The sequence below is a fragment of the Bombus vosnesenskii genome, unplaced genomic scaffold (genome assembly GCF_011952255.1).
Source record: "Bombus vosnesenskii isolate JDL3184/JDL3185 unplaced genomic scaffold, Bvos_JDL3184-5_v1.1 scf7180000013883, whole genome shotgun sequence".
Classification (NCBI taxonomy): Eukaryota; Metazoa; Arthropoda; class Insecta; order Hymenoptera; family Apidae; genus Bombus; species Bombus vosnesenskii.
The window spans coordinates 688,902-703,074 of record NW_022883264.1 but is presented as its reverse complement, the minus strand read 5'-3'; the positions used below and the strand labels follow the sequence as shown (position 1 = coordinate 703,074).

Below are 14,173 nucleotides of genomic sequence, written 5' to 3'. Positions count from 1 at the left end.
GTTCTACCGGGGCCCTCAAAAAAGCTTTCGCAGAAGAGCACAAAGAATCGAACGTCTTGTTCGAGGGCATCTAGTCCTAATTTATTCTCCTCTTCCGTTTAGAAACATCGATCGCTCAGTGGAGCCTGAACTTTTCTAATCCCAATTGCAGCGTGCTTAAGAAGTTTCTTAAATTGTACGAGCGTCTTTGCTCGAGGCAAACGATTACTCGAAGGCTGATTAGAAGAAATGGCTTCTAGCTCTAACTGCGTCAGCTTCGTTGAACGAGAGAGGAATTTTTCTCGAAGCTACGCAAGTCGAGTAATTGACGCTTTTCTACTCTAGACTTTTTAGTTCGAATTAATTCCCTGAAAAGTTTACCTTTCTTCGTTTCGTCGCTTTTCTAGGAAACTAACACGACAGTATGAAAGGCAAATAGGGATTATAGAATAAGGATCTTTCGCAGGAATAGACGACTTTGCGCGGCTCCACTTTCATATTCGTGTAAGTTCATATCTAGGAAGCGATTTCCAAGAACGATAATACGAATAACTTCCAAGTGAAAGAGAAGGATTTAACGTTGGCGACATGTTCGTGTCAACTCGCGAATGTTGTTCACTTTCTCTGATCAGCCAGTTCATGCATTAACGAAACAAATACATTACGACAGCTCGATGTATCGCCCCGAACCGTATCGAATCGTCGTCGTGATTTACCTACGCCTTTGACAGAATTTAGTATGCTAAATATTACAGTCAATCAGATATATATATACCCATATACGTAATCGAAGGATTTTCAATTAAATTCCTGGAACCCAATAAGTTACAGGACATGGATATTTCCACGGAGATAAAGAGACACGTTGTTTGCCATATCGTGCCATGTTACGTAACTTTATCTTGTTTGATCTAAAACGTAGAAAAATTCTATACCTTAAAATTCCATACAATATTTATTTATCGCATCTAGAAATTTTTCTACGTTTTCTAAGATGAAGTGAAATTTATGAGAAAGTAAACGTTAAGCAAACACGTAAGAGAGTATCGTGCTTCGCGAGCATGTACATCGCGAATTCTGGTTTTTCGCCCGTTATTACGTTCGTGATCTTGAGCGATCTTAGACCACCATAGTCACGATCTTCTTCAAAAGGGCTACACGATCGTCTGTGTTGAGAAGTACACGGTTCCGTTGAAAGAAGACGAAGATGGCCTCCAAAACTCCTTCGATCACCATGACCAATGGCTCGTTCGAAATCGAAAGTTTCTTCTTATCTCAAAAATCGAAGGAGAAGAATTAAGCTTAGCCGACTGTTCAGCCACCTGAGAAATGCATCCTCGACAACACCATCGTCCTCTCTCTTCCAACAATTCCTCCCAATTTTCTCGACGCTCTGTTCCAACCGCGTTTCATATTTCAGCGAGCATCTACGACTCGATATCTCTTTTCGCGTCAATGTCTGACGAAATAGAATCTTAGATGAGCCGGGAGGGCAGCTTCGTGACTGGCCTCCGCGGTGTTAAACAAAAGGTGTCGAACATCCGACACAGAACGTACCGGTAAGCAATTCAGGCGTATAATCCGGCGCACGCTCGATGCTGCTGCAATTCCACCTACGATGTCGAAATGCTTGCTGGCATACCGTCGATGTATCCCTGGCCGCTTGCACCAGGCTGGCCATAACGTCCGGCGTCGCTCTGCACGCCCTTGCCTGCTTCCTCTCCAAAAGGCCGGAGCTTTTCGCGCTGGTGCAGGCCTCCCTCGTCCACGTGTAGCCATCCCCGGTACGACCGAGAGCCCTGCAATTAAACGGCTCATGAGACGTCGATGATACGTTCGAACGAAAAGGGCAGCACGACTGCTCGATGCTCTAAAGTTCTGCTCCCGCTGAAGCAACTGCGAGTAATTTTTCGTCATCCGAGACAACTTTCCAACAACATTCTGTTCACACGGAAGAAACGTAATCCTGGGAACATTTAGGTATCGTTTTAGCAACGTTTGTTCATTTATGTCCGTCACGTTGCCAATCGAGTTAAAACTTTCGAAAAGGGAAGCTCCTTTTTGGATAAATAGAATTTACTTGCTCGTCAAATATTTGCGACAAGGATAGAGAATGCGTATGTCGCTCCAAATTGAACGATAGCAGGCAATACGTCGAAGGAACGCGCCGTCGAAAGCAGAGAAGCCGAGGATAACGTATTGGAGTACTCGTCCAACCCCACCTACGTTTACCAAACGTTTCTCTTCAACCTTGCAATACCCATCCACGCCCGAACGATGGTCACTCTCCGCGTTATAGCCTACTGGCCATCCATACACGCGAGAAGGGCTTCACCCTCCATCGTAAATCCGCCTATGCCCAAACAACTCTTACCCTCGCTACGAGTCGACGTCCTGAATCGAAGGTCGAAGGACGAAGAGGTGACGCGGTCAATTTTTCAAAGAACGAAAAGCGAACGATTAGATGCGACGACTGGTTCCAAACGTCACCTAACAGAATAGCTGGATGATAGCAAAATGTGAACATATTTATTGATTTTATCGCTATTACTTTGTATAATTAGTATATCATTGCGATACGTAATAATACGACGAAATAAAACGATAAGATCATCTTTAATATCCACGTGTATACGCGCATAGCATAAAATAAAGTTTAGCGGAAGCATACGCGTGCTCGGACTACCCCTACGTAGCTCCCGGTCGCGTCCGGTAGCGACAGGCTCTGAGGTGACCGAGCGCGACGTTCGACTGCCCGACTAACGGTTCGCGGCCAATGAAACAGAGCGCGCCGAGTTTAAGGAAAGGAAAGAAAGGCCCCTCGATACCAAAAAAATTCTGCGTCGTTGAGTTTTCCTTAATTATAGACAGTCATCGATCGCTTCAACCGCGATATTTCTCAAGATTAGACGACTTTACGATGCTGTTGTTGTATCGCGACATAATTTTCCTGTCCTCGATGCTCGTCTTTCCGTGAGCCTCGTAATCTACTTGGCTTCGCTCGTGCCTCGCGTTTATCCTACGACGAGTATCTCCGCGCGGAAGCGGCGTAGGACGCGGCGAGCGAGCGAATCTCGTAAATGGAAACTTGAGGTTGAAATTCACGGAACGGAGGTGGTTCTATCGGACGGTGAGTCGTTCGCGCCACGGTTCGAGCAGAGGGCCGTAAATCAGGGGTGAATTTCGAAAATTATAGGGCGTGAAGCTGAAAGGTGGCTTTAAGCGGCGCGGGTGGATACGTGCGCCGCGGCGCAAACCGTACCGAGGATAATTACGGACACCTGAAAGTCGAAATGGCTCGGGCACGGGATACGTCTAGACGTAACAGCCCTGGGAATGGCCGGCTCGCCAACCCCGTGTCAGCAGCCTACCCTCGAAATTACCCTATCAAAAGGCCGTACCTCTAATTCATTATTCCGTCGCCGATCGCACCGCTGCTGTCGTTTCCAAGATGCCATTCGCGTTATGTGCTCGTCCCCGTTCATGACGCTCATACACCGGGACAATCGTAAATGCTCGCGTTCCCCATTTCTGCGAGGATTTACGTCCTCCTTGGCTTCGATATCAACCAGGCATCCCCTCCTTCTTCGTCTGCCACGCTCGTTTAACGATCAACTCGCTGCACCAAGCCTCGTTTAGATTAAACAAGTTATACGAATTCGAATTAACGTTATACCGCCTCACGAAAGTAGTCGAACGCTTATCGCGGCAAATCGAGTTTATGCCGGTGTTTATGCAGCCTGTGCCGGCTGACGCGACTCGTTATTTCTCCGCTGTTCGCGACGATGTCCACCTTACTACGAATGACGATGAAATATTCCCGAAATACTTTGTTCTTACAGCGAAACCGAAGTTACTTATCTTGTTTGTTCTATTTTTTCCTTTAGAGGGGGCTAGGTCGGGGTTCTAGGAGACTTTAGGACAAATTCAACGAAGCATATCACGTGATATTCTTATTAACTCGATACCAGGTTTTCAGTAAGCTTCATTTTAACGCCTGATCGAATTTCATTGCGCAATGGCGTATTCTACTCTTTTGCAGAAGTTTGAGCGAGTTGTTGTCAAAGTGGCTGGATGTACCAGTCGTACGTAGAAGATCACGTAATACGCATTGAAGTTGTCCTACAGTCCCCTACAATCTGGTGAAAAATAGTTCCAAGATCTGACAATGTTTTTCGACGTAAGATCTCAAGAAACTGGTTCAGATGGCCAATATTATCGTTGATGTTTAAAGTACTCGATATTGTATCGACGATAACGTTGAGAATCCGAAATATTGGCAACAATATCAGTCATGTAAACGCTTCTTAAGAATATTCTGAAAACGTGTGTAATTCGCTGAAACGTTAAAACGATAATGTCTAGTGAAATTACTCTTAAGAAGGAAAGAAAAAGGAAAGATGCCGTGTTATATTTGTGCGAGGTTATTTATCGCCTTATGCGAGAGTGACACGTACCACGAATGAAAGGGGACTTTTTTGTCAATGGAAAAAGAAGGAAGCGAATTTATTTCACGCGTCAAGCGCTTCGGAACGGAACCGAGGGACGCATTCCTCACGCATGGCTCATTAAATTCACGCACACTGAAATAAGGACGCGCACGAAAGACCAACCGACCATGTTCGTGCGCTGCTCGCCAAATTGTTTGCCTAATTTTTCATCGTCTCCTCGCAAAAAGATAAGTAATTCCAGTGGCCATTGAACTTCCTCCGATTCTGGTTTCAAGCTACCGGTATAATCAGAATTAATCGGAAGTATATATTTAAAAAACTCGAAAAATGCTCTCGAATAATGCATTTTATATCTTCTTCGATTTAAAAAAAATACGATAAATATTTGGTTGCCCCAAAAGATTCTTTCGTTTTACAAGGAAATAATAGACGCGCGACATCTTTTGTTTTAATGCGAACGAAACGTATCCTACGACAGCTGGAGGATGATTAGGTTAAGTTGACTACACGACGACAGCCAACGGGGCTTGTAGAGGTTAGAAAAAGTTTCTAATAAATAATACTGTATCCAAAGACATGTGTAAACCGAGCAATAAACTATCGTATTATATACAAATAATATAATACTATAATAACACTACTAATAATAATACTAATTATTAGTAAGAATGTCATAGATAACATAGCGTATATCATAATTTTGATATGTATAGAGATATTGAAAACTTAATTTGTTTCTCATTGCGGTTTCATATAATTATTTCGTGATACTCGTATTTCATACTTCTTTTATATTATCTCTTTGTTTTTTACGTACCGTTAAAGCCATTCTCTTTCTTGCAAAATTGAAAGACAACTGAGACATAAAAATTAAAGTAGCTGCTCCACATCGCCCTAACCACTTTTCATGCAAAGCTTCAACGTCGTGATACATTTTCTTCGTGTTTTTATTTACGTACATATGTATATAGAAGTGCATCGCGTTTGGCTGCAGGCTTCGAACAAACTAAGAGAAAGATAAGAAAAATTACAGGCATTGGTGCAACCTAACGGAAACAAATTCAAAGGAAGACAGATTCGGCGTTCAACAAACGACACTTGACAGATTTTCCGTACAATTATGTAAATTGCTCGTCTGAAACATGCTGCTTGATAGGCAGCAATTATTTTAATGCGAGTGTGAGGTTTGCTTTCGATTAGTTTCTTTTTTTTCATTACAAAACATGATTGACAGAACTAAAACAAGCAGCCTGCAGTCCTCTCTTCGTTCCATTTAATTATAAATTGTAAATATATATGAAATAATTTTTAATTAAAAAAAAATTTTTTTTAAATAATAAAATAATTCGAAAAAAAATCAAATGCTTATTCAAAGAAACTAACGCATAATCATTGTAAAAATAACATCCAGCCAGATGAAATAAATATTACTTAAACCACTATTTGTCAAATATTTTACTTAAATAACGTTCAAGTTAAAAACTGCTCTAACACTTTGTTAATTTTCTTCTTCTTAAGCATATTCTGGCGTAATAAATCAAACAGCATATTAACAGAACATTCTAGGACATAAAGGATACGTGCAATTGGCTTTCTCAATTTCGATCATGAAACGTGCGTTGATAAATCATTCGCAGTGGTAAATACTACGACAGAAACTGTCCGATATCCAATTTGCAACGACCGCGCTTAGATTTGTTACGAGTTATTATTCACGTGCGGCGTATATCATGTCGGTAACCATTTCAATTAGCCAATGAACGCATTTTCGAGGCACTTTCAACAATCGCGGCGAGGTCTTGTCTCGCGAGACCACCTAGTACGCAACAAGTCCGACTACTTGTAGAAGGTGTCACGAATGAAGAATATATCGTTTGCCATTCATCTTGTTTCTTCGCAATCACTGAGGTTTATATTGATGTATCTACCTCCTTTAAGAGAGCCGTGTTCGGTTTTACGTTACTTCGCAAAACGTACAGCGTCGTTTATAGAATGGCTTAAAAAAGTATTCGAACGCTCTAAGAAACTTTTTATGCGTACGGGAGAGTCGTACAGCGCCAGTTGTTCTCGCTTCTACCGTTAGTTAACTACGCTACAGGTGGAGAGTTAAATGCATACCGGTATAATTTTCGATATTACAAGAGTTCTAAGACGTTTACGCTGGTCTTCCCTACGTAGTCTTCAATTATCCAAATATTACAATTATTCGGCTAACGCTATGCAAATTCCCACGAATATTACCACCCAATCTCAGCATTCTGTTAAACAGCAGCTTAATTTTCTCGAAAACCGACAACGAGCGTGTCCAATTATAATAACCAGTTTACCCGCTAAAACGCGAGACGTAAACGCGACGACGTGAGCGAATTCGTGCGAATAATCCGCGTGGAAGGTATGCTACCGGTTCGCTCGTTTCCTCGGAATCGATCGGCAGCCGCGAGCTTTCTCGCAAAATGCCTCCTAAATTATAGAATCCTAAATTAGCCGGGTGGAAGAAGAAAAAAAGAAAGGAACGTACCCATAAATTGGAGGAGATTTGGCCGGCCTCCTATACGCGATCCATTACGTGGAAGAGTGTATAAGGACAAGCTTATACTCCCGAGGAAGTTCATGGTCGTTCACGGGTGTGTACATTCTTATGAAAATGCGGCGAGCTTCAATAAAACTCCATGATGTACGTTTCGAAACGACCGAATGGACAAGTACCTCCGATGTCGGATGCAATTTCGAAATTCGTTTTGACTGGTGGAATCGTAAAGTGGCGTTTTTACGGGGCTGATAATAGGTCGGCGCCTACGATTCCCAACCGAGGACCTCTCGTGTGCGGCCACCAGCTCGTTTTCAACCGAAGAGGAAACGAAACTGAAGTAGCCCTCGAGTTCCGTTAATATTACAATTCCGGATGCAGTCATTTTCACTCTTTATAGTTCTTTAATCTACCTCGTTATCTACACTGACTCACGAAGATATTTGAACATTTATCATAGAAAACATTCGCATTGTACGCCTTATATAAAACATTTTGGAAAGAAGATATTAAGAAATGGCCGTTTATGTAACTCCTTGCGAGTGTAAAATTCTTGCACAACGTTTAAGAATATCTCTCAAGCAACACAAAATGTTCAGCACCTATCTGAAATATGAAAGTGAATGTTAATTTGTATAATATAATGGGTAATTGACTTTCATGATTTCTGTGAAATACGCATACTAATACTAAATATCTTTCAATTTATATCCGTTTTAGTACTTGCGTCTTAATGTTTGTGTCAAATCTCATAACAGTGCTAATAAAATTTTAGGATGTATCGTATAATACACATAATGTATTCATAAAAGGTGTCTGCAAGTATCCAAATACTTTTAAGAGCTTGTGTATAATCGTTATTCTTCTTACATTACTCCTAATTTGGAGAATTTTTTATGATCAAACATTGAAATAGTACTTCAAAGTTGTGTACAAACTTAGATGAAGTAAGATTAGGTTTTATCAAAGTACAAAGTACATTTGTTCAAGTTTCACAAAATTATAGTATTTACATAGAAGGAAAAAATAATAATGATGAAAAGAATATTAGGAACTTCTTGGAATCCCTTCTCAGAGTCATAATATGAATTTAATAGAGTTTACAAACACAATATATACAAATGAGATAATAAAACATGTTAAAGAAGATAACTTGAACATTTTCAAGTAAACATTGTGAAGTATTACACGATAAAGAGATACAAAGTAGAAATTTTCAATTTTAAATCTTCATGGTGATTAGATGACATATTTCTGGTTCTTTAGGTTTCAATTATGTTTTCTCAACACGTTATTATATCATAAAAGCCATCAAACTTAAACATCAAGACAGACCTTTAAATTCACAATGAAAATTTTCTAAAAGTTTGTACTTTTGCCATTGGAATACCACAAATGGATTGTTAAAGAATGTCATTGTCGAATCTAAGAGATCGTCTATCTGCAAATTTGACTGCTTTTATTAAACAACGTATTAATAGAAACGCGATTGAGATCCGAAGAACCAGAAATATATTATCTAGTGATCATGCAAATTTGAAATCTGCAATCTCAATTTTGTTTCTCTTTACCGTGTAATACTTTTGAATTTTTCGAGTTTAAATCGTATATCTGCACTTGCTAATTATCCTGTCACTACCTGCTTCATAAGCTTTTTCCCGCCACGCACAGTTGCCTTCTAACCTAACCTCGCTTTTCTTCCTTATGTTTTTTCTACTTACCTCCTGCTTCCTAGTATAGAATCTATCTTTCCGCCTTTCCGCAATCATATTCGCTGTTTTTTGCATCCACTTCTAGCTTGTATTCCCTTTTTTTACCCTATCTATCTCCTTAATTATTCAACATTTATACTTTACTCTATCCACGCACACGATTGTACACACTATACACACGGTACACACTATACCGTTAACATATACAATGTATTAATAAAACCATGATTGAAACCCGATAAAAAATTGTAAATGTGACAAAGCTGAAATTATCTTGTTGTAGTTGAACATGCTAATAATTCGTCTTATTTTACGTATTCAGAGAAATCAAGGTGAAAATACATTTGAAATATCGTAATTCTCCATATTCGGTAGCAATCGATAGTATCGATACTTTCATCGATGAACGTCCGTTACGTTTGAGAATTCTTGTGGGAGGACCCGTGCGAAGATATACATTATAGATTTCTAAATTGGTTTTGACATATAGATCATAAAATACGATGTTTACAAGCTTGATAATAGCCCGGGTTTCCGAGGTTCTTTGAATACTTAAAAACCGATTACCTATAAATTTGTGAGCCCATAACTATTTGATGTCTCAAGGAATTCTGCCGCCATTGGGATCGACCAACGTAAATATTAATATTCTTCTATAAATTAATTAATATAGTTGTCCAAGATAATGTTATTCACTTTTAATTATATAAATACCCATACGTTCTTACTGAAGCCTGTTTTCATAAAATTTACACTTTCGTATATATATGTATATATATATATATATATATATATACACAAATCTCTTACAATTAAGATGGCTGCTTATTCATGCTGTATAATATTTTTTTACTAAATATATGTATGCAGCAAATATCTTGTAGTTTCTATATATATTTTTAGATCAGCTGCAAATTGTACCAACACATATAACCATAGCAGTCCTGTCCCACTGGGGTGATAATGAAGTTTCAAAATGTTGTATATAACACACACAATATGCACCTAAAAGTTTCCTGTGGTGAGTGTTCAAATAATTTCATAAGCTATCATTATATGTAGAAATCTATCTCATCCTCTAAATATCATAGCAAATACATTATCTTGAATATTTTATACATTTTCATTTATAGCGTGTATTATATACATTATTGATTACACATTTAAATTAACCATAAATATATAAGTATTGGCAATCTACTTAGTACAATGTATCATTTAACATAATAATAATTGTACGATGATAATCATTCTAAATACTAAGAAACATTAATTTGATAATATTATAAATAATATAAATACTAATAATTATTTAATAATATGTACTTTGATTAGTTCTATTCAACGAATAAGTAAGGTTAGGTCTCTTACAGTATATGTATCAGAATATTGTAAATGTATATAAATAAGGTTCCTACCGCATGAAGGGCATCTAATTACATGATAATACCTCCTACGTTTCGCACAAGAATCGTGCAACGGATGATTTACGAGAAAACGGATCGACGATACGTATATCACACTTACGTGCGAATTTTATAAATAGCAACATTCACGCGATCTTGCACCAGTCCGACGTTAATCAGGATACTGATGCAAATTATTATAAATCGATCGTTAATCCTCGTTCGCAACGAGCCTCCTGTCCAGATCATTTTACAAGTGGCAGAGATTGCGCTGAAAGAACGGCAGAGATGGTTCTATAGCGTAAAAACGATTGCTGATCTTGATCCAAATGATAGATGAACGTCTTCGTTCGAATCGTTGGATGAAGCATCCTCCAGTTGCTTTCGATTTCAAAATTACGACGCGAGGAAAACGAATTCACAAATATTTCGCTTCGACGTGTATCACGCTGTCATAGTATTGCAAATGCTATTCAGCTGTCTTCTTAAGTTTGCTTCTCTGTGAAACTGGTTTCTAGGTGGTTTGTTTAGAAGCAGTTTCGTGAGAACTGTTAACCTCTTCAGGGACAAATTTATTGAGATCAGGAACAGACGATTATAATTTTATTTTTGCGTAAAAAGAAATATTATTCTTCATATTTCATCGTATATTAATAACACATACTCCAGCAAAGTTATCAGGCAAAAAGGACATTCTATCAAGTATTAATTTCATCAAATTATCTATCTGACAACTATAGAAACTTCTGCAACACCACTGTACAAAATTCTCGCTGTAACCTTACATAAGAGGCTACATCCGATGGAGACCAAGCGTATCAAATTTTCTCCCGAGCTGAATGCTTGACTGTGAAAAGAAAGTCCCTTCGTGAGGGCACAATTAACGGGCGAGGCTCATAAATTTCCTTTCCAAGAAAGGTCGACCCGACGAGAGCACGCATCTTTCATAGGGCTGGACGTGACAGGATCGATGTAGGATTCCGAGCTGTATAGCGACAAAAACAAATCGCGTTGGCGACTTCCGAGATCGCCGTTCGATTGCCCCCGCTAGGCGGTCGGTGTCGATGATTATAAACAAAAGAAAAGGGGGGGGCGCCCAGATGATGGGCGGAGGGCTGGCGGAATGACGGAGGGGAGGCCTCGAGGAGAAAGAGGCTTCTTGGAAAGGACGTTTATAAATCACGAATCGCAGGCAACCCCTAATCTTCCACCCTGTTCGAGCCGCGCTGTCTTCCTCTCGTACTTTTCTTCCCCATTCCACTCGTATTTTGGTTTTGCACGCGAAACCACCATCACTCCTCCATTCATCATCCGACGGCGAGCGGCGTTCTCTCTTTCTGTTTCCGCTTTTCCAACCCCTCTCAGCGTCCCCCATGGACGCGCCCGATGAAATTCGCCCCGAATCACAGGACAATTAACGTCACGGCGTGCAGCTACGTGAAATAAAGGAGGTTCGAGCGATCCTACGATCACGTCTGTTGCCGCGTGAACGATAATAGGATATCTTCATGGTTCGCGAGCAACGGCTAGTAACACTAGGATTTCACATGTAAGCGTTAGATGCGCCATCTATACGTACATTTGATAAAAGCGACCCAGCCAGATCGTAAAATCGGTCACTTAACGTTTACAATTTTCCGTGACGTTATATTCGCAACCATTAAGTCTGATTCACACTAGCGGCCAAAGGTGCGGTCACAGGTCACGATCAATCAAAATGTAGGATTTGACCGAGGCATTCACACTGAACGATCAGAAGCAATCAAATCTCGTCGCCAGTCGCTCTCGTCTTTATTCGTTCGCTCGCACGAGGAACAAACGAAACTCGCGTTAATCTTTTACGAGGATGCATAAGATGGCGAATGAGATACGTTTGCGGTAGTAATGCGATGAGTGGAAATGATAAATGGAAGTAATTGCGATAGCTGCGTGGCTGTAGAGGTTTTCAGGTCATTCTTCTCTATTTCCATCCACCGTCTCATCTTGTCAGATGTGTCGTAATATTTTTTGCCACTGAGATCATATAGTTCGCTGCAATTTCCTACAAATTCGATTAGACGCTCGTTCTCCGTGCTCCTTTCCGACTGTCGACGGTGATCTTGATCCGGCGCCGTGGTCGACAGATTTTCATTCGACTCGATCGAACCGCCTGCTGCGGATGCTCTCGTTGGATTGCGTGCAAGTGATTTTGACCGGTGCTTGACTTGGCGTAATCTTACCGTACCGTGATCGCTGGTGTGAATCTAGCTTTAATCCTTAACGGTAGAGAGGCTCCGCTATGGGCACATCATACTCCTATGTACCATAGAAAACGAATGACTTTACACATGAAGGGAGCATATGAAGAATTTCTATTTTTATTTCCATTCATCGTCATGTTGTATTCTGTTCGACGGTCGCGCGTGTTTTGTGTTTTGCGCCAACGCAAACCAATAACGTAGCGTCTTAGCTTATACTTTACCATTTTACCTTCGTGCGAAGGGGCATCACGAGGAGACCGGCAGATATAATTTTTGTAAGGCGTTTGAATATTTTTGTAACGCCAAAGCTACACGTTTCTTATTCGCCGTTTAACGTTTTATTAACTCTAAGAGATCGATAAGCGAATGAAATATTCATATCGACTCACGATATAAACCAATTATTAGAAACATTGTAGCATCCGGATATTTTTGCAACAGATTATATTTGAGGAAGATTATCTGCTTGTAAAAAGGAATAAAAATATTATAATCCGTTTCTATTTTTATTCCAGAAGCTGCAATTTTATGACTCGTCATTGTGCGACGTATACAGATGATCTTTTAGTTATGGCTAGATTAATAGATCTAGCTATGACTAGATTAATTGCTTCTGATCAATTCTACATGACGCTGTTGTGAAAAATTGTAAACTTCGATCGCTGGCCGATATTACCACTATCGCTGTCTTCGTACGTTCACTGCTTCCAGCTAAACGCAACGGTTACACGACCAGATGGGATTTTCTATAAGCATCAATTGTATCTGTCTGGATATACAGTTACTCATGAAAATACTCAAACACTTGCCACAGACAATTTTTACGAATATATTATGAGTGTTATATAAATCCTTCTGAAATTTCAATTGCTTCGTAACGAGACACTACTGGCGTGACTACGATGGAAAAGGCAGTTTCGGTATTTGATACGCGATTGCTCGATAAGATGTTGGATTTTAAAACTGCTCAACTTCTTGTACGAAAAACATGAAATACGACATATCCCGTCTTTGTTCCGTGGTCTTCGTACATTTTTATATATTCATATATATTTCATATTTTATATATTCGTACGTATCATATATCTTGAGATATCTCCTTAATTGTTCTTCTATCGTTGGTCTTATGAATAATAATCATAAACAGAGACGTGGGTTCTATTATTCGAAGATTCCCTCGTACCAACAGTTAGGCGTGTCTCATTAATTCGGATACTGGAGGTTCCACAGTACTATAAATACGTCAAATTATAAATGCGTGTATATAACACACTGTATCTGACATATTAGGATAGAAAGAGAATGGAATCTTATAGGAAATGCCATCATAACGATTCGTTCGTTCGCCCGCGGAAGAACCGGCCATGATTCATAAGAAATTGGCCTCTGGAATGAAGAGAACGATCGGAGGGGAAGCATTAGGATTAATTGGTACGAAGAATGGGAATTAAGGCAGGAATCGACGAACGTAGAAGGTTCCGTGAAGCTCCTTCGCAGAAGATTAATCGCACGGAATATTTGGCCGAGGCAAGGGAAACGGAGGAAATTAGATGATTGTTGATTATGTTTAATGAATTTTGATCCTTCTTTCTTGCTATCGATCTAGCGTAGCCGAATTTCTATAGCTGCGAGAGAAACGAATGTAAATTGCGCTCAAAGGCAAACGTATCATTAAGACGAAAGCGATTTGTACGATCGTCAAGATGAATTTAACTGTTTCGAGTATTAGTCGGCTGTTGCACGAAATTTCATTACGCTCGTTGATTACGTTTAATGAATTCTAATCCTTCTTTCTTGCTATCGATCTAGCGTAGTCGAATTTCTGTAGTTGGAGGAGAAACGAATGTAAATTGCGCGC

At 39.8% G+C, this 14,173-nt stretch overlaps 1 protein-coding gene across 2 annotated transcripts in view; it reads right to left on the bottom strand.

Moving 5' to 3' along the window:
* LOC117239160 (protein Wnt-11b-1-like) overlaps positions 1-14,173 on the bottom strand; it is a 29,412-nt gene that overhangs the window by 11,803 nt on the left and 3,436 nt on the right. Inside the window, exons 2-3 of one of the 2 annotated variants that reach the window (XM_033504540.1) lie at positions 10,197-10,346; positions 1,537-1,778 (exon numbers count right to left, since the gene is read on the bottom strand). In XM_033504540.1, the coding sequence (XP_033360431.1) occupies positions 1,537-1,778; positions 10,197-10,346 (392 nt within the window). The remainder of the gene's footprint in view (positions 1-1,536; positions 1,779-10,196; positions 10,347-14,173) is intronic. The other variant, XM_033504541.1, reaches the window with a different exon arrangement.